Source organism: Vulpes vulpes, chromosome 3 (genome assembly GCF_048418805.1).
Source record: "Vulpes vulpes isolate BD-2025 chromosome 3, VulVul3, whole genome shotgun sequence".
NCBI lineage: Eukaryota > Metazoa > Chordata > Mammalia > Carnivora > Canidae > Vulpes > Vulpes vulpes.
In genome coordinates this window covers 7576978-7602055 of record NC_132782.1, presented here as the reverse complement: position 1 = coordinate 7602055, position 25078 = coordinate 7576978, and the positions used below count along the sequence as shown (strand labels likewise).

The following is a 25078-nucleotide window of genomic DNA, read 5'->3' as shown; positions in this document are numbered from 1 at the left end:
ATCATTCCCCACTTTTAAGAAGAGAGTTCCACAATGCAAGCAACCAGTCCCCAAAATGACAGTTTGCATTTCTGGTCTCACTTTCCCATATACCCACAGAATGCTGCCCTACAACTGTTACTGTGTTGCAGTCAGGAAGCTGACATCATAGAAACTTAAATACCACTGATCCAGCAGTGTCAGAATTTAGATTTTTAATTTTTTTCCAAAAGCTGGTGGTTGGCTAAATGTATCAGGATAAACAAGGCAAGACAACCTTCCGATGATCAACCCAAAAGCTCCCCAGACCAGATTCTCCATTTTGCTGGACGTCAGAACTTGGTGAAACTTTTTGTGCTATCTCCTAAGAGTTAAAAGATTTCACAAAGACCACACCCATGTGGTCTCAGCTTTGCCTTACTTCCTTTTTTTTTTTTTTTTTGTCCAGTACTTCTTTCTCTCAGACTGTTTATCAAATTCTATGAGTTGAAGTACACAACCAAACAGTATAGCACCAAAAGAGAAACTGGGCAAAGCACATGATGTTCTACTCCAAGGTAAACAGAAATATGGCACTGCTGAGTTAGCTTGCTCATCTTCCTAACCAAGTATCCTCTCCTGAGTAAGGGTCATGTTAAAATCAGGAGATGGGGGGACGCCTAGGTGGCTCAACGGTTGAGCCTCTGCCTTCGGGCTTGGGGCATCCCACGTCTGGCTCCCCAGAAGGAGCCTGCTTCTCCCTCTTCGTCTCTCATGAATAATAAATAAAATCTTAAAAAAAAAAAAAAAAAAAAACAACTGGAGATGGGGGTGCGATTGGATTTATGCAGTTTAAAATGGTACTTTAACATTAAAAATCTGTTTTCATAAATCATATAAAGTAGTGCTCTACAGAATATTCTTGGATGGGGGAACTACAAGAAAACACTTATATTCAGTATGAGGAGGTGTAAGAAGACTATGGGAAGGAGGAACAAATATTAAATCTCCTAGGATGTGTGAGATTTTAACATTTATGAAAAAGGAGATAAGGATCTTTATATTTTTTAAGATTTATTTATTTATTTGAGAGACAGAGCACGGAGCAGTGAGGGGCAGAGGGAGAAGCAGGCTCCCCACTGAGCAGGGAGCCCGATCCCAGAACTCTGGGATCATGACTTGAGCCAAAGGCAGATGCTTAGCCAACTGAGCCACTAGGTGCCCCACATAAGGATTTTAAAAAGCCAAGCACGAACCATCAATATCAAAGCAAAGGCATTTCTAGTTTAAAGAGAATACATGAAATTATAGTAAATGCCACATAACAAATGGCTATGAATACGATAAGCATTTAAATATGCCATAAGAACAGCTGATTTTACTCAAGCAACTTGAAATAATAACATATTCTTGAAGAGACCTAAAGTCCCTGATTTCTGTCCTGGCAAGTCACTCTAGCAAAATTACCTGGTTGTGTTTATTCTGCTGCTCCCAAGAACAATTCTCTAAACCTCACTCTGAAAATATTTCAAAGATTTTTAAAACTTAAGTAACCATCAAAATGGAACTCATGGGGGATCCCTGGGTGGCTCAGCGGTTTGGTGCCTGCCTTTGGCTCAGGGTGCGATCCTGAGGTCCCGGGATCGAGTCCTGCATTGGGCTCCCGGCATAGAGTCTGCTTCTCCCTCTGCCTGTGTCTCTGCCTGTCTCTCTCTCTATCATTCATAAATAAATAAATAAATAAATATCAATCTTAAAAAAAAAGGGAACTCATGTTATTTTTCTTCGCTCAATTCCCAATACTTCCTTACTGAAATGACTTGAAAGACCCTGTTTTTTCACAACCTATTTTTAATAGACGCTTTTTTTTTTTTTCCAAAGCAAAAGTACTGGTAGTAAGGGAAAGCTAATGCAGATCACTGGTGCTCAGTTTACTCTCATAATTTAGTATTGATAATTACTATCATAGGGAGTATATCTCTGGGTAAAAGGAAGAAAATCCAAGTTACCATATAGGACATTTCCCCTATGAGATAAATGGTTATCGTTATTTACTTCCCAGACTCTTATCCTGGAAACAAAGAAAAGAAAGAGAGAAAGAAGAGAGAGAGAGAGAGAGAGAGAGAGAGAAGAAAAGAAAAGAAAAGAAAAGAAAAGAAAAGAAAAGAAAAGAAAAAGAAAAGAAGGAAGGAATCCCTTAGGAATTGGTTGCACAACAATGTAAATACATTCAACACCACAAAACCGTACACTTCAAAATGGTTATGATGGTATTTCGCACTTTATGTGTTACCATAATTTTAAGATGTTTTTATAGACTAGGGATTGAAAAACTATAATATATGTACTACATATGTCCAAAGGCTTGTTTTCAGTTACGAAGGACCTGGTACCACTGCCTTTTCTGTTCTTCCTCAACTATTCTAAAAAGAGTGTCAAATATTGCATCTAGTTCAAAAGACTCTAAACTAATTAGCCAGCCAGCCACAAGGCAGTTCATTTAATATTCTCTGCTATCCTTTTTTTGAAGATGACTTAGAATCTTGGTCCCAGACTATAAAGAGATTTTTGTTACCTATTCTAACTTATTAACTTTGCCCATGACTGAAAACCACAGTAGCAAGGAGATGGGGGGAAGGTGAATGGCAGCCACAACATAAATCCTACAGGAATTAGACACCAAAACTTGGCCTGACCTAATGAAACACAAAGTAGGTGAAATTAAACAGTAATACACATGCTTAAAAAGTGTAAGGAAATAAAAAAACCAAACAGTAGTAACAGCTTATCAGTTAACACATCATGTTAGAATAGTTAGAATAGTGAAGTTTTACATCAAAAGCTATTTTTATTTACCATTTACTTTTGGATAGTGAGCATGGCTTTTAAAAACATGCAACGTCTTTTGTTGTTATAGAGCACACTCCTACTGTATGTCAATAATTATTTTTTTTAGATTGATACTTGATTAAAATACTCAAATATGCAGGCATTCACATAATGCCTGCATCTCTCTAAATAAGACGAGTGTTTTGAAGTCCTCAAAAGTTCACAGGTGTATATTGCTAAGTTATATTACCTGCTTATGGTCATATTCTTGAAAGTGATCAAAAGTGTCTGAAATAATCATTTATAAAAGGTAATAACTCTACCAAAAAGTACACATTATCCAATATTAACTATCAGCAAACTATAGGTTAGTAAAAAGGTGGTCTTTGGTTAAGTGGCTTGTATTTATTAAAAGCTAGCCCTGTTCTATATGTGTGCACATGTCACACACATATCTACTGTGCTAATAATTTTCACTTCATATTAAATAAGTAACAGGCATGCTAAGCTTATGTATTTTTTTCACCTACTCATTTTGAAACCCTCCAAATGGGATTTGGCTACAGTTGAATGTTAGCTTGGTTATTACCTCTAAAGAAAAAACTTTCCCAACAAAATTGGGAAGTTAATGACAACAAAGTGAAATTAATGCTTTCTCAGTTGAGTGTCATTCCTGGTTTCCTTCATGGCAGAGAACTTGTCCATGCTGATGCAACACCCTTTACTTTACAGTATAACTGGAGTAGAGGAAAAGAAAGAACAGCAATACAGTTTACTATCGGCTTCAGCCTACCTATAGTATCTTCTCTGACCACGGAAAAATAGTGGGAGGAGGAGAAAGGAAGAAAGAAATGACCAGGATCAACATAGAAGTTCTTCTTTGTTTTCAATATAAATTTAAACTCTTTCATTTATTTGGATTTACTCAGAGGAGTTTTTGTTTGCTTGCTTTTTATAAGTTCTGAGGCTTTTTGTTGAATATTGTTGCTATTTTCAGGCGAACAGGGTTTCATGAGTGAATTCTTTCAAACCTTTAAAGAATAGGGAGCGCTTATGCTGTTTACTTCAGTGCAGAGAATAAAAGAATTCTCAGTTCCTTTTAGGCAATCATCATACCTCTAACATCAAACTCTGGCAAAGATAACATAGAAAAAGATGACTACAGATGATATCCAATTACTGATTTTAAGTAAAAATGTTACCAAAAAGAAACCTACATGCTTAAATATTACACCATGACCAAATGTAAGGTTGGTTCACAAACTGGAATTCAACTAAAATAACCCATCAACCTAACAGTTCAAAGAAAAGCACACACACAATAGGTCATGACAGATGCCAAAAGCCATATGACAAAATTCAACTTCCATTCCTAATAAAAATGTTTAGTTAAGTAGTAATGAAAAGACACCATCTTAAGAAATATATAGACCAAATGAACACTCAAATCTCTATTATTCAAAACTGTTCTCGATATGCCAGCCAATGTAAACAGACACATACACACAACTGCAGTCTAAAATCCATTCTCTGTGGGGCACATGGTTAACCATCTGACTCTTGATTTCGGGTCAGGTCATGATCCCAGAGTCATGAAATCAAGCCCCACTTCAGGCTCTGAGCTGAGCATGGAACCTTCTTAAGAGTTTTTCTCTCTCTCTCTTTCTCCCCCTTTGCCCCCTCCCACCTTGCTTCTCTCTAAAAAAAATAAAGTCTGTTCTCTGTAAAAATCTTAGTAAGCTAGAAATATTAAAGACACTTCCTTGATAAATAGAATTTACTGGAAATTAATAGTAAACCCCATATTTAATGATGACATACTAAAAACAAACTAAGAATACATGGATAGCCAGAATCATTGTTGTTACATATCACTGTGCTGGACAAGCCAGCAATTCATTAATCCAAAGAAAAGTATAAATAGAGAAAAGATTACATTTAGATAACTTTTCCTAGAAAATTCAAGGAAAAGTTGGTCAGATATAGAATCAATCACTCATCTACATACTAGCCACAAAATATTAGTTAATAGCTAAAACCTCAAAAAAGGATTATTTTAATGAAACATGAACAGTTCAAATTTTACCTCAAAAAGAATGCAATAACATTCAAGAAAATTTTGAAAAGGGTAAATGAAGGATTTGCTTTACGAATTACTGAAAAGTGCCATAATCAGGAGATTGGTATTTGTATGTGAAGAGACGAATTGTACAAAGCAGCAGAATAATAATAAAAAAGACCCGTGTGTACATGGAAATTTATCATACTAAGTAGTATTCTCGTCAGGAAGGATTGATTTCAACAAATGGTTTCAGGAAAAACGGCTAAATCCCTACCTATATAATGTACAAAAATAATTTTCAGATATTTTAATGCATAAAGCATAACAAAACTATGAAAGAATTAATAGACAATATAGGAAAATATTTTAGTAATTTTTGAGTGGGAACTGCCTTCATAAGTGATAAAAAAAAGCCTGGGCATTTTATTTATTTTTTTTAAAGATTTTACTTATTTACTCATGAGAGAGAGAGAAAGAGAGAGACAGAGAGAGAGAAGCAGGCTCCATGCAGGGAGTCCGATGTGGGACTGGATCCCAGGTCTCCAGGATCACGCCCTGGGCTGAAGACGGCGCTGAACCGCTGAGCCACCCGGGCTGCCCAAGAACTGTCAGTCTCTTGGTTTAAAATGCCCAGGCTTGGGGCAGCCCAGGTGGCTCAGCGGTTTAGCGCAGCCTTCGGCCCAGGGCGTGACCCTGGGGTCCCGGGATCGAGTCCCACATCGGACTCCCTGCATGGAGCCTGCTTCTCCCTCTGCCTGTGTCTCTGCCTCTCTGTGTCTCTCTCATGAGTAAATAAAAATAAAATCTTAAAAAAAAAAAAAAAAAGACTGACAGTTTTGAAAATATGGGCCACATATTTCACAAAGAATTACTATATCTGTACGCTAATAAAATGTACATAATTTTGAAGAATCACGGACAAAATAAGAGATGGCCATTACGTTACAGCGCATCCTGTAGACAATCCCACGCGGACACGAAGGCAGAGCAGAGCTATGTATGGCAAGACTTCTACCACGTATGCATATATTTTTTGTCTGCAAACGCAGAGAACAGAGTATTAGGCATGTATACTCTCGCTTTCCCAGGGAAACGAAGTGACACGTGCACGCACATGCGAGGGGTGCAAGGTCTTGGAGCGCCGCAACTGGGTGGAGAACTGACAAGCAAAGTTTCTTTTTCTTTACAAATTGTTGGCTTTACACACGGCGCTGTCATTTCGGGGTCTTCCTCGCCTCCCACACGGTGAAGCAGTACTTTTTCAGCCGAATACGGCGCTCGCTCCTCTGCTACCCTCGTCTGACACGCGTGAATTCCACGTCGGGAAGGAGCAAGATCGCGGCATTCTCGTCCACCTTCAGGGGCACCTGGGCCGGCCGGGCCGGGGCGCTTCGGCTGCTCACGCACGGCGTGACGCGGACACGCCCACCCCGAGGGCCGGGTTGCTTCGCGCGACCTTCCTCCCCGCCCGACGCGGCTCCTCGGTCGCGGCCGGGGCCGAGACCCTGCCTGCCGCCGGGGGCCCCGGGTAAGGCCGGCCCTCTCCGCGAGCCCCGGGGAAGTTACCCCACTCCTCCCCGACACGGCCGTGACGACAGCGCACAGGAAAGCAGAGAATTGGGCAACCGCCCTGGGAAGGACAGAAAGACCCACTTCAAAGTTTTCGAAAGAACAGCTTCCCGGAAGACAAGCCTGCCCCGCGGGGAGCCTGGACCCCGGGGCCGGGGCCGGGGCCGGGGCCGGGGCCGGCGGCTCTCCGTGCCGTCGCAAGCCCCGCGTCCCCTCTGGGCGGCGGGCCCGGAAAGCCCCTCCCGGGTCACCCGGGCGCTGCCCCTGCACAGCGTCCCTCCGCGCTCAGGACCCGGCGTCCCCGCGGCTCCTCGGCTGCCCACCCTGCGGCCCCGCGCCGCCCTCGCTCCCCCGCGCAGCCTCCCCGCCGCCGCGCTCCACGGCTTCCCACACAGACCAGCTCGTCCGCGGACTTTCCTACTCACAGTTCAGGGAGCCCGCGCCCGTCCCTCACGCCCCGGAGCCGCGGCGCCGGCCGAGGGAGGCGACCGGAAGTTGCTTTCCGTTCCAGTTCAGAGGGCAGCGCCTGCGCGCGGAGCATTTAACCCTTCGCCCTCCACCCGCCAGGCCAGGCCGGACCCCTCCCGACCCACCCACCTGGCCCCGCCCACCGCGCCTGGCCCCGCCCACCGCGCCCGGCCCCGCCCAGGCCCGGCCCCGCCCCGCCTCTCGGGGCAAAGGACAGCCCCAGACAGTCATCAATGTCAAGGTTAAAGGTCACCTGAGGGCCTTGGCTAGATTTTTGCCAAATAGAAAATAGCCGGGTCTAACAGGCCCCTGGGAGTTAGCGCGAAGAAGAATCATCTGAGACCCTTGTTAAACATGTAGACTTACCAGTCCACCCCTACAGATCTTAGAGTTCAGAGCCACTGGGGTGAAGCCTGGAACCTGCCTTTTCGTCGGATCCTCACGTGACTGTGATTAAGGTGATTAAAGCCCACACGGAGACGCACTACACAACCGGCCCCAAACACACACACACGCATTTGTTTTTCCCCAGCTGTAACACCTTTCACTAAATGTACTTCCTAAAGTTGGATGGTTGCTAAAGACAAGTAGACCTTTACAGAAAATTCTCATGAACTAAAGACTTCCCCATCATTCCATTTCCTAGCCAAGCTTCAGTATTCTCCAAGATAGAAATTTTAGATACCTTTAGAAGACCTTTAGAAGTGTTTGAACTCTCAGGTTTAGCTCTGATACCTACTGGCTCAGCCAGGTTCCTTAACCTAATGAACCTTAACTTTTTATCTGACAATTGGAGACAGTGATAACCTACTTCACAGGATGAATGATTGTGAGGATCAATCCAATAATGTAAACAAAAGCACATGGCAAACTTTAGAATGCTCTTCAAATGAAAGGTATTGTCCAGAGTCGCTCATGTCAGGCTGGCTCTTTGGCACATCAAGATCTGCCCTTGGATTCCTTGGACTAACACAGAACAGTCAAATCCACTGCACATGTGGAAGCTTCCTGAGAGCGCTGAAGTCTAGAACTTTCAACGTTGACTAGAGCATGATTACATCTGGCTGAATGCACGTAGCACTCTCAGAAGCTTTAGGAATGAGCTATTTTACTTATTTAACTTAAAAATATTTAAAAAATCTCACCGCTTTTGCACATACCTGCAATGGGATGGTGGTGTTTGAAAAAGACCTCATCACCAAGCACAAGAGTACTAAGGACATTGAAGTAATAGTTTGATAGCCCAGATTAAAATGACCTTGAATGCTGTGTGTTGTTATCAGGCACAGCCTGCGCTAGATAGCTTTATATCCACAGACTTTATATCCACAGCTTTATATCATAGCTTCATATCCACAGACTTGACAAAATTTCTAAAGTTGACGACTTTCTTTTCCTGGTGATCTTGGCCAAGCCATGTCTGAATAAGTCTTCAGCCAATGATTCTTTCTTCATCCTGAAAGATTCAAGCCTAGCTCTGGAATTCTTAGGCTCCCTTTTTTCTATCTAGAGTCATATATAGTCCCATATAATTTAGAAGCTGCTATCTTCTCAGGGGAGCCCAGCATTTTGCTCTTTCTGGAACTGTATTTTTTTCTCTGTTAGAGCAGGAGGATCAGGTTCTGGTTGCCACACTTTTTCCTTACACTTCTGAACCATGGATGTTTGTACTTCTTCCCTTAGGCCTGTAAATCCAAGGATTTAGGGCAGCCCAGGTGGTTCAGCGGTTTAGCGCCCCCTTCAGCCCAGACCATGATCTTGGAGACTCGGGATCGAGTCCCACGTCGGGCTCCCTAGGTGGAGCCTGCTTCTTCCTCTGCCTGTGTCTCTGCCTCTCTCTCTCTGTATGTCTCTCATGAATAAATAAAAAAATAAAACCTTTAAAAAAGAAAGAAAGGAAAGAAAGAAAGAAAGAAAGAAAGAGAAAGAAAACTCAAGGGACACTTGGGTAGCTCGGCTCAGGGCGTGATTCCGGATTCCCGGGTTCGAGTCCCACATGGAGCTCCTTGCATGGAGCCTGCTTCTCCCTCTGCCTGTGTCTTTGCCTCTCTCTGTGTCTCTCATGAATAGATAAATAAATAAAATCTTTAAAAAAAAAATCCAAGGATTTGAAAATCTACCAAGTTATAGTACATTTTTAGATATTGGGCTTACTTTTAAAAGTCAAAGCCAAAACATATTGCAATAACTGTTTAAATAAATAGAAACTTCTCATATATAATGTAATCAGTTGAACAGTTTCTTGTAATAAGTGAGTTAAGTATGACATTAAAGTACTGTTTTATTTAAGAATTTATTTTTTTTATAGCAGTTTTAGGTTTACAGCAAAATTGAGTGGGAAATACAGAGACTTCCCATATATTCCCTGTCCCAACATAGGCAGAAACCTCTTCCATTACCAACATCTCCCACCAGAGTGGTACCTTTGTCACAACTACTAAATCTACATGAACATAACATTGTCTCTAAAGTCCATAGTTTACTTTAGGGTTCATCTTTGGTGTGTACATTCTATGAGTTTGGACAGATATATAATGACATGTATCCATCATTGTAGTATCATACTCTACTAGACTAGTTTCACAGCTCCTCCAAAATCTTCTGTGCTTTACCAAATCATCCCTCCCACTCTCAATGCCTGGTAACCACTGATCTTTTTACTGTCTCCATAGTTTTGCCTTTTCCAGAAAGTCATACAGTTGGACTCATGTAGTATGTAGACTTTTCAGAGTGACTTTTTTCACTTAGTATTATACATTTCAGTTTCCTCCAGGTCTTTTTATGGCTTGGTCGCTTATTTCTTTTTAGCACTGAATATTACTATATTGTCTGGATGGACCACAGTTTATCCATTCATCTCCTGAAGGACATCTTGGTTGATTCCAGTTTTTTAGCAATTACAAATAAAGCTGCTATAACATTAATGTGCAGGTTTTTGCATGGTCATAAGTTTGCAACTCCTTTGGGTATATATATATATATATATATATATATATATATATATATATATAGTATGTTTAGGTTTGAAAGAAGCTGTTATCTTCTTAAGTGACTGTACCATTTTGTATGCCAATTAGCAATGAATGAGAGTTCCTGTGGCTCCACATTCTTGCCAGCATTTGGTGTTGTCAATGTTGTAGATTTTGGCCATTCTAACAGGCATGTTTCATTGTTTTAATTTTCACTTCCCTGATGACATATACTGTGGAGCATCTTTTCTTGTGATTATTTGCCATCTCTATATATTCTCTGGTGAGATATCTGTTAAGGTCTTTAGTCCACTTAAATTTGGGTTCTTTGATTTCTTGTTACTGAGATTTAAGAGTTCTTTGAGTATTTTGGCTAACAATCCTTTATCAGATGTATCTTTTGCAAATATTTTCTCCCAGTTTGTGGGTAATCTTTTCATTCTTGACAGTGTCTTTTGCAGAGCAGATTTTTTTTTTTTTAATGAAGTCTAAGTCCAACTCACCCAAGTTTTAAGCAAATTGAGAGAGGTGCTTTGATGATTTCTGATTGAAATAGTGGAATTTAATAATACACTCAGAATCAAAAACTAAATGCATAAACATTTTGAATGTGGATGTTAAAAGCTTTGAAAAAGGAATAAAAAATTAAGCATATACATTTCTTAAGTATATACTTTTCTCTTATTTCAATTTCATGATGTTGTACTCATAAAGAGAAATGGCTTCACGTTTATCCAGTGTGTGAAACATGGATGAATACTGGTGTAAATACATGAAGTTTAGGCTAAGATAATGTCAAACATTTTCCTTTCTCTATAATGATGATACATTTTTTTAGAATTGACATACAGTATGTTTTACTAAGGTTAGGAATTAAGTTGAAACATTTATTTATTAGTCCTTTAAAAGAATGACATAATTTCACTTCAATTTTCCTTTACTCATATTTATATACCTTAGGTTAGCAAGCAGTACTATGAGTTAGAAGGGGATGTAAATGAGAACTACAGGCTCATTAAAAATATTTTAGGTTCTATTTTCAAAACTGCTTAATATTTTATTGAGAGTTCTGAATATAAATCTCAAGACGCAGAAAGCTGCCAGTATAAACACTTACTACAACTTGGAATGTCAGGTATGCATCAATGATCTCAGTCAAATCTTTGATGTGAAGTATCACTATTAATAGAATCTGGTTGACTTCCGATTTAGGATGACATCTGGACTAGCTGTTTGTGTTTCAGACTCTAAATTAAATGTCTAATAAAAAATCAGAAAAATATGAGAACTCATAATAGCATTGAAAGGAAGAATTGATGGCCAGCTCTAGCATGTATGGCTGAGCAGGCTGTGCCCTATACAGAGCACCCAGCTGACAGGGTTGGTCACTTGCCAAGCTTTGCCCTCGTGGGCTTGAGTCTTCCGCAAAGGAGTGCCTTTTTCTAAGAAGAAAGGCATCAAAAGAGTAGCTATAACCCTGCTGACAAGCATCCATGTGACAATATTTAACAGAATTTCCAATTATTTCCAAGAATGGTGGGGCAGAAATGGGCGTAACCCTTGTTGTTTGAGAATGAGGAAATCTGCTTGCCTGAAGAGTAGTAATAAAACTATCTGCCTCACGGCACCTGCTAGTAAATTGGGCAGTAACCCCACTACTATGCGTGACCTGCACATAGTATTTGACACCTCCTTGCCCAATGTCCCCCATTAGTATTTCTATTATTGTTTTTGGAGCTGTGGTTTGGAGTATGCCAATATGATCCCAATGGAAGTGGATAAATGTGACATTCTATATTTGAGGATATGTGAGGCCAATAATGAAAGGGGATAAGCAGACAGAGCTGTGTGTTTGACTATCTCTGAGATTTTGATTTTTCATATATAGATCCTATCAAGGAAAAGACCAATGATTGTTTCTGATTAACCAGGAATTCTCCTCATCATACTAAAATAACTGGGCAAAGGGTAAAGGATCTCACCTCAGGTCAATACTTATAATGACGAGACGCCTGGGTGGCTCAGTGGTTGAGGCACCTGCCTTCGGCCTAGGGTGGGATCCTGGAGTCCCGGCATGGAGTCCCACATCGGGCTGCCTGCATGGAGCCTGCTTCTCTCCTTGCCTCTTACTCTCTCTGTGTCTCTCATGAATAAATAAATAAAATCTTTTAAAAAAATACCTATGGTGACAAAATTAATAAATGTAAGCTTCAGGCCAAAAATGTCCCTGTGACCTATGCATGTCTACTTGTCTCTCAGCTCCATATCTGTGCTGAAGAACTAGTTAAAATCAAGTAGATAATGTGAAGAGCCAAGGAAAATCCATACATCTGGTTAGTAAGGCTACAGAATGCTTGGAATGAGAAAATACAAGACAAAGCATCCTTTTGAAAAGGTTATATTGCATAAAGAAAGAAAACAGAGTTCTCAAAATACAGAGAAAATGAACACTTTGGAAAATGGTTTATCAGAAGCATAAGTAAATGGGGAAAATCTACTTTGCATTTTCTATGAAAAAAGAGGTGTCATATTAGATAAGATATTAGGCTAAGAAAAGGAAGGATCTAGTTAAGAGGCAGGGAGAAATAAAAATAAAGTTTGATAAATTAAGGTTGTAAGGGCATAAAACATGCAATGGCAAAATTAAAATATTATTTGAATGTAATCAAGGATGGAAACAATACATCAGAATTTTCAATCAATGATTAGAACAAAAGCTTGAAAAACTTTCTCAAATGATAATGGAAAGGACAAATAGAAGAAAACCATGAAATGGGATAGTGAAAAGAAAGTGCTCCAGCTTCTTCCTGAAGAAGACATCAGAGTAAATAGAACAGAAATAGCAACAAAAGATAAATCAGAAGATATATCCAAAGTAAGTGAAGATGGAAAGGACTCAATAAATTGAAATGTATTAATGAAAAGAGATCAAACACTTTGACATATCCTGATAAAAACTTTGGTATTAAATGCTTTTTCAATTTATTTATTTATTCAGCAAATATTTTGTGAGTGCTTGCTATGTCTTAACAGTTAGGGATACTAAGATGACCAAGACATAGTACTACATTAAAGGAACTCAGTGTCTTGTGGATCACATATAGAGAAGAAGCAGGCAATTGCTACACAATCTGGTATTAATAGGGTGCTTTGAAAATACCCTGGAGAAGCCTGAGTCCAGGCTTCAGAGGGTAAGGGAAGTTTTCCGATATCTAAGGTTGGGGGGAAAATTCAATAAGAATACAGGAAGAAAAGAATAAATTACTTGCAAAGAATGAAAAATAGACTATCTTCAACATTAAACTTCAGGAGCTGATTAGAATAACATCTACAATTGCATGGGAAAGTTTTAACTTACAAAGTCTATACCCATTCAAGTTATCATTCATATAGGAAATGAAAACAAAGATATTCTTTGATACCTCAAGGTTCAGAAATATACCACCCATTTCCTGAAACAGTTTAAGGTATACTTCAGTTAGTCAGAAGGGAATCAAATTTTTCAAAAAAAGAAGGGTAAGATTCTAAGATAAAAGAAATATTTGTAAATATTGGAAATAACTGTGGGATTAAGTAAAAATTTGTAGCAAATATAATGAGGCTGTTAAAAGTAATTTTGAAGATATAAGGTATAAGTATAAGTAAATAATTTGTTAATAATATAGTCTAAAATTCCTGTTTATAGCAACAAAAACTCAAGTGGGTGGAAGAGAGGTGGCAGGAAGTGAAAAGGTCTAATTAACTAATTTTCTTATCTTCTATTTATAAAAATAAGGATATGATAGATAAGATGTCATTTTAATTATGATAATTGGATACCTATTATTTTAGGGTTTTTTAAATGTGAAGGTAAATAACTACAAGTAGAATTCAAAATTGTATGTTTATTTTTTCACATTAATAGAAGATAAGAAAACATTGCCCCATATAATAAAGATATAAAACTCTTACTTCCTGACATTCAGTCACCCAATAAGCTAATTCGTGTGAGTACTCCTTTGCAACATTTCTTGCATGCATATACTTTCTGTCCTCATTGTTACATGGTGTCTTCATTGCCATTCTCTGTCCTTCTTGCCAGCCGTCATTCAAGCCATCATCAATTCTTATGTACCATAGTAGCCTCCTAACTGTTCTCCTCACTTTTTCTCTTGTCAAATTCTAAATGTTATACTCAGTGCTCTAGTAAGATAAACTCAGATCTATCCAAAGCACATTATAATCAAATTATTGAGACAGTTGAAAGAATCTTGAAAGTAATAAAAGAAAGATGACTCATTATGTACAAGAGATCCCCAATAGGATTAACAACCAATTCCACTTTCAAATCAAAGAGTCTAGAAGGCAGCAGGATGACATATGTAAAGTGCTTAAAAAAAAAAAAGATTTCAATCAAGAATTCTCTATCTGGAAAAACTATTCTTCAAAAATGAAGAAAAAATTAAGATGCTCTGAGGTAATCAGAGGGATTTCAGTGATAGTAGATTTACTTACCCTATGAGAAATTATAAGGGAAGTCTTTTAGGGTCAGATAAAAGGCTACTAGACAGTAATTCAAAGCATTACAAAGAAAAAAAATTGCCAAAGACAATTACATTGGTGAACATGAAAGCAAGCATGATTGCATTTGTTTGTAACTTCTCTTTTTGTTTCCTACATGATTTAAAAGCTTTAAAAAATTATAAACCTATATTAATGGGTACATAATCTATAAAGATAAAATCTGTGATTACAACAACATAAGGGAGGAACTAAGCTGTATAGTAAAGCTTTTGCATATTATTGAAGCTAAGTTGGATAGTTATAAATTTAAAGCTAAATTGGATGGTTATAAATTTAAATTGCTAATTATAATCCTCATGATAAGCGCTAAGACAGTATCTAAAAAAATACATAAAATAAAATGACAAGGGAATATAATGGTACAAAGCAAAGAATCAATTAAACACAAAAGAAGGCATTAATGTGAGAAGTGAGGAACAGAAAAATGCTATAAGGCATACAGAAATCCAAGAACAAAATGGCAGAAGTAAGTCTTTCTTCATCAGTAATTTCTTTAAATATAAATAAATATAAATGAATTACCCTTTCTAATCAAAAGGCAAAGCTTGGTAGAATGGGTAATATAACATGATCAAACTATATGCTTACTACAACAGACCTACTTTAGAACCAAAGACACAACTAAGTTGAAAGTAAAATAACAGAAAAAAGAATTTCCATGCAGACAGTAACCCAAAGAAACATGGGGTGGTTATATTAACATCAGACAGACAGAGTCTTCCCCAAAGATTGTATTTATTTATTTATTTGAGAGAGAGAAAATGAGAGCAAAAGAGAGAGCACGAGTGGGGGGCAGTGGGACAGAGAGAGAGGAAGAAGTACACTTGCTGCTGATCAGGGTGCCTAACATGGGGCTCAATCCCAGAACTCCGGAATCATGACGGGAGCCAAAGGCAGATGCTTAATCAACTGAGCTACCCAGGGGCCTACCAAATACCTTACAAATCAAAACCCGTTACAAGAGGGTGCCTAGGTGGCTCAGTCAGTTAAGCATCTGCCTTGCTCAAGTCATGATCTCAGGTTCTGGAATTGGCCCCTCATGAGGCTCCCTGCTCAGTGGAGAGTCTGTTTCTCCCTCTCCCTCTGCCCCTCCCCCCCATGCTCATGCTCTCTCTCTCTCTCTCTCAAATAAATAAACAAAATATTTTTAAAAAACTGTTACAAGAGACAAAGAAGGACATTAGATATTGACAAAAGAGTCACTAATCAAAAAGATATAATAATTATACATATTTACACACCAAACAATAGATCCCTCAAATACAGGAAGCAAATATTGATAGAATTGTGAAATAGTACTACAAGAACAGTTGGAGAATTTACTATACCACTTTTAATCATGAATAGAAAAACAGAAGATCGGGATGCCTGGGTGACTCAGTGGTTGAGTGTCTGCCTTTGGTCCAGGGTGTGATCCTGGAGTCCCAGGATAGAGTCCCACCAGGCTTCCTGCCTGGAGCCTGCTTCTCCCTCTGCCTGTGTCTCTGCCTCTCTAACTCTCATGAATAAATAAATAAAATCTTTAAAAAAAAATAGAAGATCAAAAAAGATACAGAACTTGAATGATACTGTAAATCAACTAGACCTAACACATATACAGACCACCCCACCCAACAACAGTAGAATACACATTCTTTTCAAGTATGTATGGAACCTTCTCCAGGATAGATCAAATGTTAGGCCACAAAAAGTCTCAATATATTTAAAAAGACTGAAGTCATACAAAGTATCTTTTCCAACCAAAATGAAATGAAGCTAGGGGTGCCTGGGTGGCTCAGTCACTTAAGAGTCTGCCTTCAGCTCAGGCCATGGTCTCAGGGTCCTGGGATTGAGCCCCCATCCCTGCTCCATGGGGAGTCTGCTTTTCTTTTTACCACTCCCCCTGTTTGTGCTCTCTTTCTGTGTTGAGTAAATAAAAAATATATATATTTTTAAAGATTTCATTTATTTATTCATTAGAGACACAGAGAGAGAGAGAGGTGGAGACATGGGCAGAGGGATAAGTAGGCTCCATGCAGAAGCCCGATGTGGGACTTGATCCCGGGACTCCAGGATCACACCCTGGGCCAAAGGCAGGCGCTAAACTGCTGAGCCACCCAGAGATCCCCAATAAATAAAATATTTAAAAAAATAAAACAAAAAGAAAAAAAACAAAATAAAATGAAGCTAGACATCAGTAACAGAAGGAAAACTGGAAAATTCAAATATATGCAAATTAAGCAACACATTCTTAAACAACTGATTAAAAGAGGAAATCACAAGGGAAATTAGATTTACTTAGAGATTAATGAAAACAAAACTGTACTATACCAAACCTTATGGGATGAGTGAAAGCAGTGCTCAGAAAGAAATTAATAGTAGTTAACAACTACATTAGAAAAGAAGAAAGTTATGAAGTCAATAACCTAACTTCTACTTCAAGGAACCAGGAAAACAAGAGTAAGTTAAACCCAAAGCTAGCAGAATGAAGGAACTAATAAAGATTAGAGCAGAGATAAATGAAATAGAGAACAACAACAAAAAAATAGAATCAATGAAGTCTAAGTCAGTTCTTTCAGAAGTTCTGCAAAATTGACAAAACTTTTCTAGATTTATAAAAAATAAAGAAAAGAATAATAATAACTAAAATCGGAAATGAAAGTGGGGACATTGACACCAATCAAATAGAAGTAACATGGATTATAAGAGACCACTATGAACAATTAATAGACCAAAAATTAAAATAATCTAGCTAAGAAAGAGAAAATCTGAACAGATCCATAACAAATAAAGAGATTGAATCAGTAATCAGAAACCTCTCAAAAAAGAAGAATGCAGAGCCAGATGACTTCACTGGAGAATTCTTTCAGACACTTAAAAAGAATTAGAACCAGTCCTTCTCAAACTCATAGAAAAAATAGAGAAGGAAGAAATACTTCCTAACTCATTTTATGAAGCCAGCATTACTGTGATATCAAAACCAGACAAAGACAACAGAAAAAAAAAAAAAACCTGAAAACAAAAATTCTTTATGAATGAAGATTTAAAATTCCACAAAATGCTAGCAAACATAATCCAACAGCACATTAAAGAGATTATGCATCATGACCAAGTGTGATTTATCCCTGGACTGCAAGGATAGTTAAAGAAAAAAATTATTCAGTGCAATACACTACTTTATGGAATAAAGGAAAAACAACTCACATGATTATCTCCATTGATGAAAAAAGGCATTTGACAAAACCCAACACCTTTTCATGATTTAAAAAAAAAAAAAAGACTTAGAAAACTGGAATAAAAGGGAACTTCCTCAACATGAAAAAGAGTATTTCTGAAAAACCTACAGCTAACATCATATTCAGATTTCCCCCCTAAGATCAAGAACAGACAAGGATGCATCCTCTCACCACTACTATTTAACATTGTCCTGAAAGTTTTAGCCAGAGTGATTAAACAAGAAAAAGAAACAAAAGGCATGTGAATATGAAAGAAATAAAAATAAGGGTGCCTGGGTGGCACAGTTGGTTGAGTGTCAGACTCCTGATTTTGGCTCAGGTCATGATCTCAGGACTGTAAGATCGAGCTCTGTATCAGGCTCCATGTTCAGCACAGAGTCTGCTTGAATTCTCTCTACCTCTCCCTATCCCCTTCCCCCAGTGCTCTCTCTCTCTCTCAAATAAATAAATAAATAAATTTTTTTAAGGAGAGAAGTAAAAATATTTTTTATTTTTTTTAAAGATTTTATTTATTTATTCATGAGAGACACAGAGAAAGAGAGAGAGAGAGAGAGGCAGAGACACAGACAGAGGGAGAAGCAGGCTCCATGCAGGGAGCCCGACGTGGGACTCGATCTCGGGTCTCCAGGATCAGGCCCTGGGCTGAAGGCGGTGCTAAACAGCTGAGCCACCTGGGCTCCCCTATTTCTTTTTTTTTAAAAGATTTTATTTTTAAGTAATCTCTACACCCAATATGGGGCCCAAACTCACAACCCCAAGATCAAGAGTTGCATGCTCCACTGACTGAGCCAGCCAGGTGTGCTAGAGTAAAAATATTTCTATTTGCATATGACATTATCTTATATATAGAAAATCCCAAAGAATCCACAAGAAAGTTAGTAGAGCTAATAAATGAGTTTAGCAAAATGGCAGGATGCAAGAGCAATGTTCAAAAATCAGTTGTGTTTCTATTCATCATCAATGAACAATCAAAAAAGGAAATTAATAAAATAATTCCATGTATTATACCACCTCCAAAATAAGAGATCTAGGAATAAGTTTAACCAAAGAGGGAAAACACTTGTTCATTGAAAACTATAAGACATTGCTGAAAGAAATGAGGAAAGACCTAAATAAATGGAAAGATATTGTGTTCTTGGTTTGAAAGAACTAATATTGTTAAGATGATGGTACTTCTCAACATGATCTACAGATTTAATGTGTTCTATATCAAAATTCCAATGTTTTTTTTTGGGGGGGGGGTCATAAATGTAAAAGCTGATCCTTAAATTCAGATGGAACTACAAGGGGGCCTGAGTAACCAAAGGAATATTGAAAAAGAAAAATAAAGTTGGAGGACTCATACTTTCCAATTTCAAAACTTACTACAAAGCTCTGGTAATCAAAACAATGCTGTATTAACATAAGGATAGAAAATGTGATCAATGCACTAGAATTGAGAGTGAAGAATAAACCCATACGTATTTGGTAAATTGATTTTTGACATGGTCACCAAGACTATTCAATGGAGAAAGAATAGTCTCTTTAACAAATGATGTTGGGACAACTTACAGCCATAGTCAAAAGAACGATTTGGACCCTTTCCCTCACATTATATACAAAAATTAACTTAAAATGGATCTAAATATAAGACCTAAACTCTAGAACTCTTAGATAAAAACATGAGGCAAATCATTATGACCTTGAAATTAGTGATAGATTCTTGGATATGATACCAAAATCATGAACAAGAAAAGAAAAAATAAGTTTGACTTCATAAAAATTATCAAGAAATTGGGCGTGGAAAGACATTATCAAAGAAATTATCAAAGACAGTCTATAGAATAGGAGAAAATATTTGCAAATCATATATTTGATAAGACTAAGAATCCAGGATACGTAAGGAACTCTTAAAGCTCAACAGCAAAAAGACAAACCATTCAATTAAAAAATGGGTAAAAGACTTAAAGATATTTATCCAAGGAGAATATACACATAGCCAACAGGCACTTAAAAAGATGCTTGACATCATTAGTCATTAGGGAAATGCAAATCAAAACCATAATGAGGTACCACTTCACATACGCTAAGATAGTAACAACAACAATGACAACAACAACAACAACAACAGAAAATAACAAGAATTGGCAAGAATGTGGAGAAATTAGAGCTCTTATACATTTCTGGTGGGCATGTAAAATGGTTTGACAATTGTGGAAAAAACTATTTGGTTGTTCCTTAAAATGTCAAATGGAATTACCATATGATTCACTATTCCATTGCTTGGTATATTCCCAAGAAGAATTGAAAACAGGTATTCAAAAAAATACATGTAAATGTATAGTCATAGCAAAACTATTTACAATAACCGTGAAGTGAAAATAGCCCAACTATCCTACTCAACAATAGATGAATGGATAAACAAATTGTTGTTTTATACATACAATAGAATATTGCTTGGTTATAAAAGGAATGAAAACCTGATATATACTACAACATGGATGAACCTTGCAAACATTATGTTAAGTGGAAGAAGTTAATCAGAAAAAGTCACGTACTTTATGATTTCCCTTATATGAAATATCCAGAATAGGTACATCCATAGAGACAAAAGGCAGATTGCCTGTTGGCAAGGGTTGAGGAGAACAAGAAGTGGAGAACACCGGCTTAATGGACACAGGGTTTCCTCTTGGGGTGATAAGAGTGTTTTGACATTGGACAGAGGTAGTGATTGCACAAAACTGTGAATGTAATAAATGCCACTAAATTGTTCATTTTAGAGTGTTTTAATTTTGTTATGTGAATTTTACCTTATTTTTTTAAAAAGGCAAAGAAATAAGAAAATTTGAATAAACTATGGACTGAGGTAATAAAAATGTACTGATACTGGTTCCTTAATTGTAACAAATGTACCATACTAATATAAGATGTTACTAATTGGGGGAACTATGTGATGAGGTGAGGCAGAGAGGTATATGGAAACTCTCTGTTGTGTTTGCTCAGTTTTTCTCCAAATCTAAAACTGTTCTAAACAAAGTCTATTAACTGAAAAAAAACTTTGCTGTCCTAATAACTTTTGGATCAAAGAGGAAATAAAACTGCAATTAAAAACATAAAATAATGATGATGTGAAAGTGACCTATCAAAAGTTTTAAGATGTAGCTAAAATGGCGCTCAGAAAATTCTTAGCTTTTAAAAAAAATCTGATCTTTTTAAAAGATTTTATTTATTTATTCATGAGAGACACACAGAGAGAGACAGAGATATAAGCAAAGGGAGAAGCAGGCTCCCCACCGTGAGCCTAATGTGAGACTGGATCCCAGGACCCTGGCATCACGCCCTGAGCCAAAGGCAGGTGTTCAACCACTGAGCCACCCCGGTGCTCCATTCTTAGCTTTAAATACGTTCATTATAAAATGGGAAAGAATAAAAATAAATGAACTAAGCATTTAACTCAAAAACTGAAAAACAGAAAAGTAAAATACTGGAATCTAATACAAGACTTTAAGAAAATACTAATCGGGGACGCCTGGGTGGCTCAGCAGTTGAGCATCTGCCTTTGGCCCAGGGCATGATCCCGGAGTCCTAGGATCGGGTCCCACATCAGGCTTCCTGCATGAAGCCTGCTTCTCTCTCTGCCTATATCTCTGCCTCTCTGTGTGTGTGTCTCTCATGAATAAATAAATAAAATCTAAAAAAAGAAAAAAAAAGTTAAAAAATGAATTTATATAAAAAAAATAAAATACTAATAAAAATAAAGGCTCACTCAGTTTATTTATTTTTTTTTTAAATATTTTATATTTATTATTTATGATAGTCACAGAGAGACAGAGAGAGAGGCGGAGACATAGGCAGAGGGAGAAGCAGGCTCCATGCACCGGGAGCCTGATGTGGGATTCGATCCCGGGTCTCCAGGATCGCGCCCTGGGCCAAAGGCAAGCGCCAAACCACTGCGCCACCCAGGGATCCCGAGGCTCACTCAGTTTAGCTTCCAACTCTTGATATTTGCTCAAGTCATGATCTCAGGGTCCTGAGATCAAGCTCCACATCAGGCTCCCTGCTCATTGGGGAGTCTCCTTAAGATTCTCTTTCTCTCTCTCCCCCTCCATCCTCTTAAATAAGTAAATCTTTTAAAAAAGAGAAAATACTAATAAAGATAAAAGCAAAGACTACTTTAAAAAGAGCTAACCATAAAAATGATATATCCAAAAGATAAATTTTGACATGTTCAATTAGGAAAACAAAACAAAACAAAACAAAAAAAAAAGAGGGAGAAAACAATGAGTTAAATCAGTAATGAAAAAGGGTTATCTACTTAGTTATGGAGATGGTAAAAAAGTACAAGAGAATACTGTGTATACTAACACCTTTGAAAAATTTGATGAAAAGGATCATTTATGAACCACCTAGACTGCATGAAAAAAATGGCATAAAACCCAACTAGATCAATAACAATAGAATATATTGGAAAGCTTTTAAAGAATTACTTCCAAAAGTGGGTGCCCATGTGAAGATTTTGCTCCTTAAACATTTCAAGGAGCAGATAACTCTCATTAAACTTTTTTTAGAACATGGAAAACTGGTGTTTTTATCAAAAAAATAAAAATACAGATTAATTTACTTGTGAAAATGAAAGCAAAAGTTCTCAACAAATTACAGATTTTTTCAGCATACATTTTCTTACTATAATTGGGTATAAGATTAATTAATTTGGACACACATTTTGCTGTTGGTTATAATACAGTTGTGGCTTGCAACTAGCACAGTCATCACAGAGAGAAAGCTTTTTTGCACAAAGCGTAGGAACAGCTGCTTTGTTTGAGTATCTGGTTGCTCCGCCTGGATAGGGTTCCTTGGCTATGCCACATTGTTTTCATTCTTTTCTGTTAATTTGAGTTGTGAACTGAATTGTGAAACCAAAATAATACAGAAGAGACATTTAAGCATGCAGATTAAAGAGAGAATGAGGAAATGTATAAGTCTGGCTTGGTTCATTTTGATCAAATAATTTATTATTTTAACTAGGGCAATAACTAAGTATACTTTATAATTCTAAACCTACCTTTATTATGGAGGCATGATTTTTGAATTTTTAAATAATACAATTACTGTATTGTGTAAGAACAGAGCACTATATACCTTAAGGAAGAAAAACTATACCTCTGTCTCTAATAATACCAAAAAAGACATTGAATATAGGTTAACATGAAGTCGTGATACACCTTTAGTAAAATAGAGTGAGAAGTAGATTTGGTAGTTATATGGTTTTTATGATAAATATATTTATCTCAAACCAACAGCCATCATCATTCTTAATGTTAACCGCTAGGGAAATTCCCACTGAGATCAGAACAAGACAAGGTTAGCTGCTATCTCCTCTGTTATTAAACACTGTTCTAGAAGTTTTGATGAGAAGAAAAGAAAGGTGAAAAAAATCATATTTTTCTTATCTAGGCATCACATGTGAATTACCCAAAATGATTTAGACCAAGTAGAGGATCAATACAATAGCTGCATACAAGATAAAAATATGAAATCAAGAACTTTTCTAAATGCTAGCAGTAATGAGTTAGAAAATACAGTGGAAAAAGTATTCAAATAGCATCCCTAACCCTATACACAAAGAAGATAAAATATATGAGAATATATTTTATGATAAATAAAGAACCTAGGTGTTTCCCAAGGCCTTAATACATGGAGAGAATAAAAATATGTGCAGACAGGAAGGTTCTCTACTGAAAGGATGATCATTTCCCTCTAATTGGTACATAAGTTCCATTATGATGTATGAAATCCCAACTAGAACTTTTTTGGCAGAATTTAACACATTGATTTAAAATTTTCCAGTTGGCTATCTCCTTCATCGTCACAAGTGTTTAAGAGAAATTAACTGGATGTTGCTTTGGGGCCCTAACTAACTGCTTGCAGGAACCTGTCAGATTGGACCTAGCATACAGCCCCATGTCCCCCGCTGCATGGAAGTAGACTAATGTGTGCACCTGGGCATCATGGAAGGAGTCAGGAGAAGGGTGGGGGAGTGAGCAAGAGATCTAGGAATGGCTTCTAAGCTTCTATGAATGACTCGGCTGCTCTGTGACCTTGGCCAAGTCATCGCCTTTCCCCCCCCCATCATTTTGCACTTTGGAAAAGATATCTCAAAATATGATTTAAATTGTAAGAGGTCAGAGCTGGTAACAGACAGTCATAAAAAAAAGAAGCACTATGAATTCAGGTTTGAGCCCTGGCTCTGCCACTTACTAGCTGGAAGATCCTGTGATTGGTTTTTCTCCAGCAGATATTCAATAAATGACAACTATTGATGTTGATAATGATTTTTGATGTTTGATCTTTTCAAACTATCAACTTTTCTTAGGATTATTCTTAAGAAAATACTACATAATCTTTAATATTCGCTTTTGATTGTGAAAATAAAGGCCAATTGGTTCTAATAAGGCTGGATTACTACAATGGTGAAAGTTTAAATATTCTAAGATAGGAAATGCAAAGCTGTCTGTAAGGTTAATATTCCACTGTAAACAAATATTCATAAATGTGTGTTTCTTAGGAGTTGAAAAAATACTTTGAATTAATTTTTGAATTTTTGAATTACACACTGGATCAGGCCAGAACTGATCTTTAAAAATGTAACCCCCCCAAAGTACAATTATATAAAGTATTAGTTTACTTTTCAATCTACTAAGCTATATACCATTATGGTATAAAAAACGCTCATTGGAGAAGGCTTATATATTCCAGATACAATCTTAAAGAAATCATTTCAAGTAGAGACACAAATTTGACCTTAAAAGTTGAGAAGAATATAAAGAGATCACAGTATTTAAAAATATTCTTTAGTCTTGTTAGGGACTCCATCTTTTAAAGGCCAAAATTTCCAATTATAACAATAAATATAAAGATATTATTGAATCATGTCATAAATTACTCACTTTGCAGAAGCAAGAGTAGAACAAATTTTCAACACTTCAGTCTAAGACATCCAGGCCAACATGCTAGGTTGAGAATTGGTAGGAACAACTAAAATTTTGGTTACTTCTTCTCCAGGTTCTAGGTCTTTCTTCACAGACTAGTGCTCTTCAAAGATAATAGTCTGTTACAGAGCCTTGAAGCTTAATCTGCAGGCTCTAGCCACACTGCTCAAGCTGTCCTGAGGTCTCCCTTGTGTTGAACTGGGAACTTCCACTGAGAAATCCCCTAAATTGAAGACTTCCTTATTTGCAGCTCTCAACAGCCAATCGTGGCGAGACATTGAAATGAAGTAAAGACTACCAGAAAATGTTCTGTAAACCACCCGTGACTATAGCTCTGACTTCCTTTAGAATCAAAGCTTAAAGAATTAAGGTATTTTAACAAAAGTCCAAAAATTATAAACACAAAAAATATTTTTGGATTAACCACGTTTTCCTATAAGAAAATGTTAAAGTCTGTTTGATAAATGGCTTTTTAAA

The 25078-nt window shown here is 37.4% G+C and overlaps 1 protein-coding gene across 12 annotated transcripts in view; it reads right to left on the bottom strand.

The window, feature by feature from the left end:
• TANK (TRAF family member associated NFKB activator) overlaps window positions 1-24825 on the bottom strand; it is a 94104-nt gene extending 69279 nt beyond the window's left edge. For 4 of the 12 annotated variants that reach the window (XR_012000297.1, XM_025994169.2, XM_025994173.2 and 1 more), the window contains exon 1: window positions 6844-6970. Coding sequence is in view for 4 of the 12 variants with exons in the window: in XM_025994169.2 (XP_025849954.2) it covers window positions 6844-6959 (116 nt within the window). In the remaining 8 variants the exon portion in view is untranslated. Of the gene's footprint in view, window positions 1-5790; window positions 5887-5963; window positions 6571-6843; window positions 6971-24559 lie in introns of those variants that run through there. The other 8 variants (XR_012000298.1, XM_072751717.1, XM_072751720.1 and 5 more) reach the window with 6 other exon arrangements.
• Between the last annotated feature and the right edge of the window lie 253 nt (window positions 24826-25078).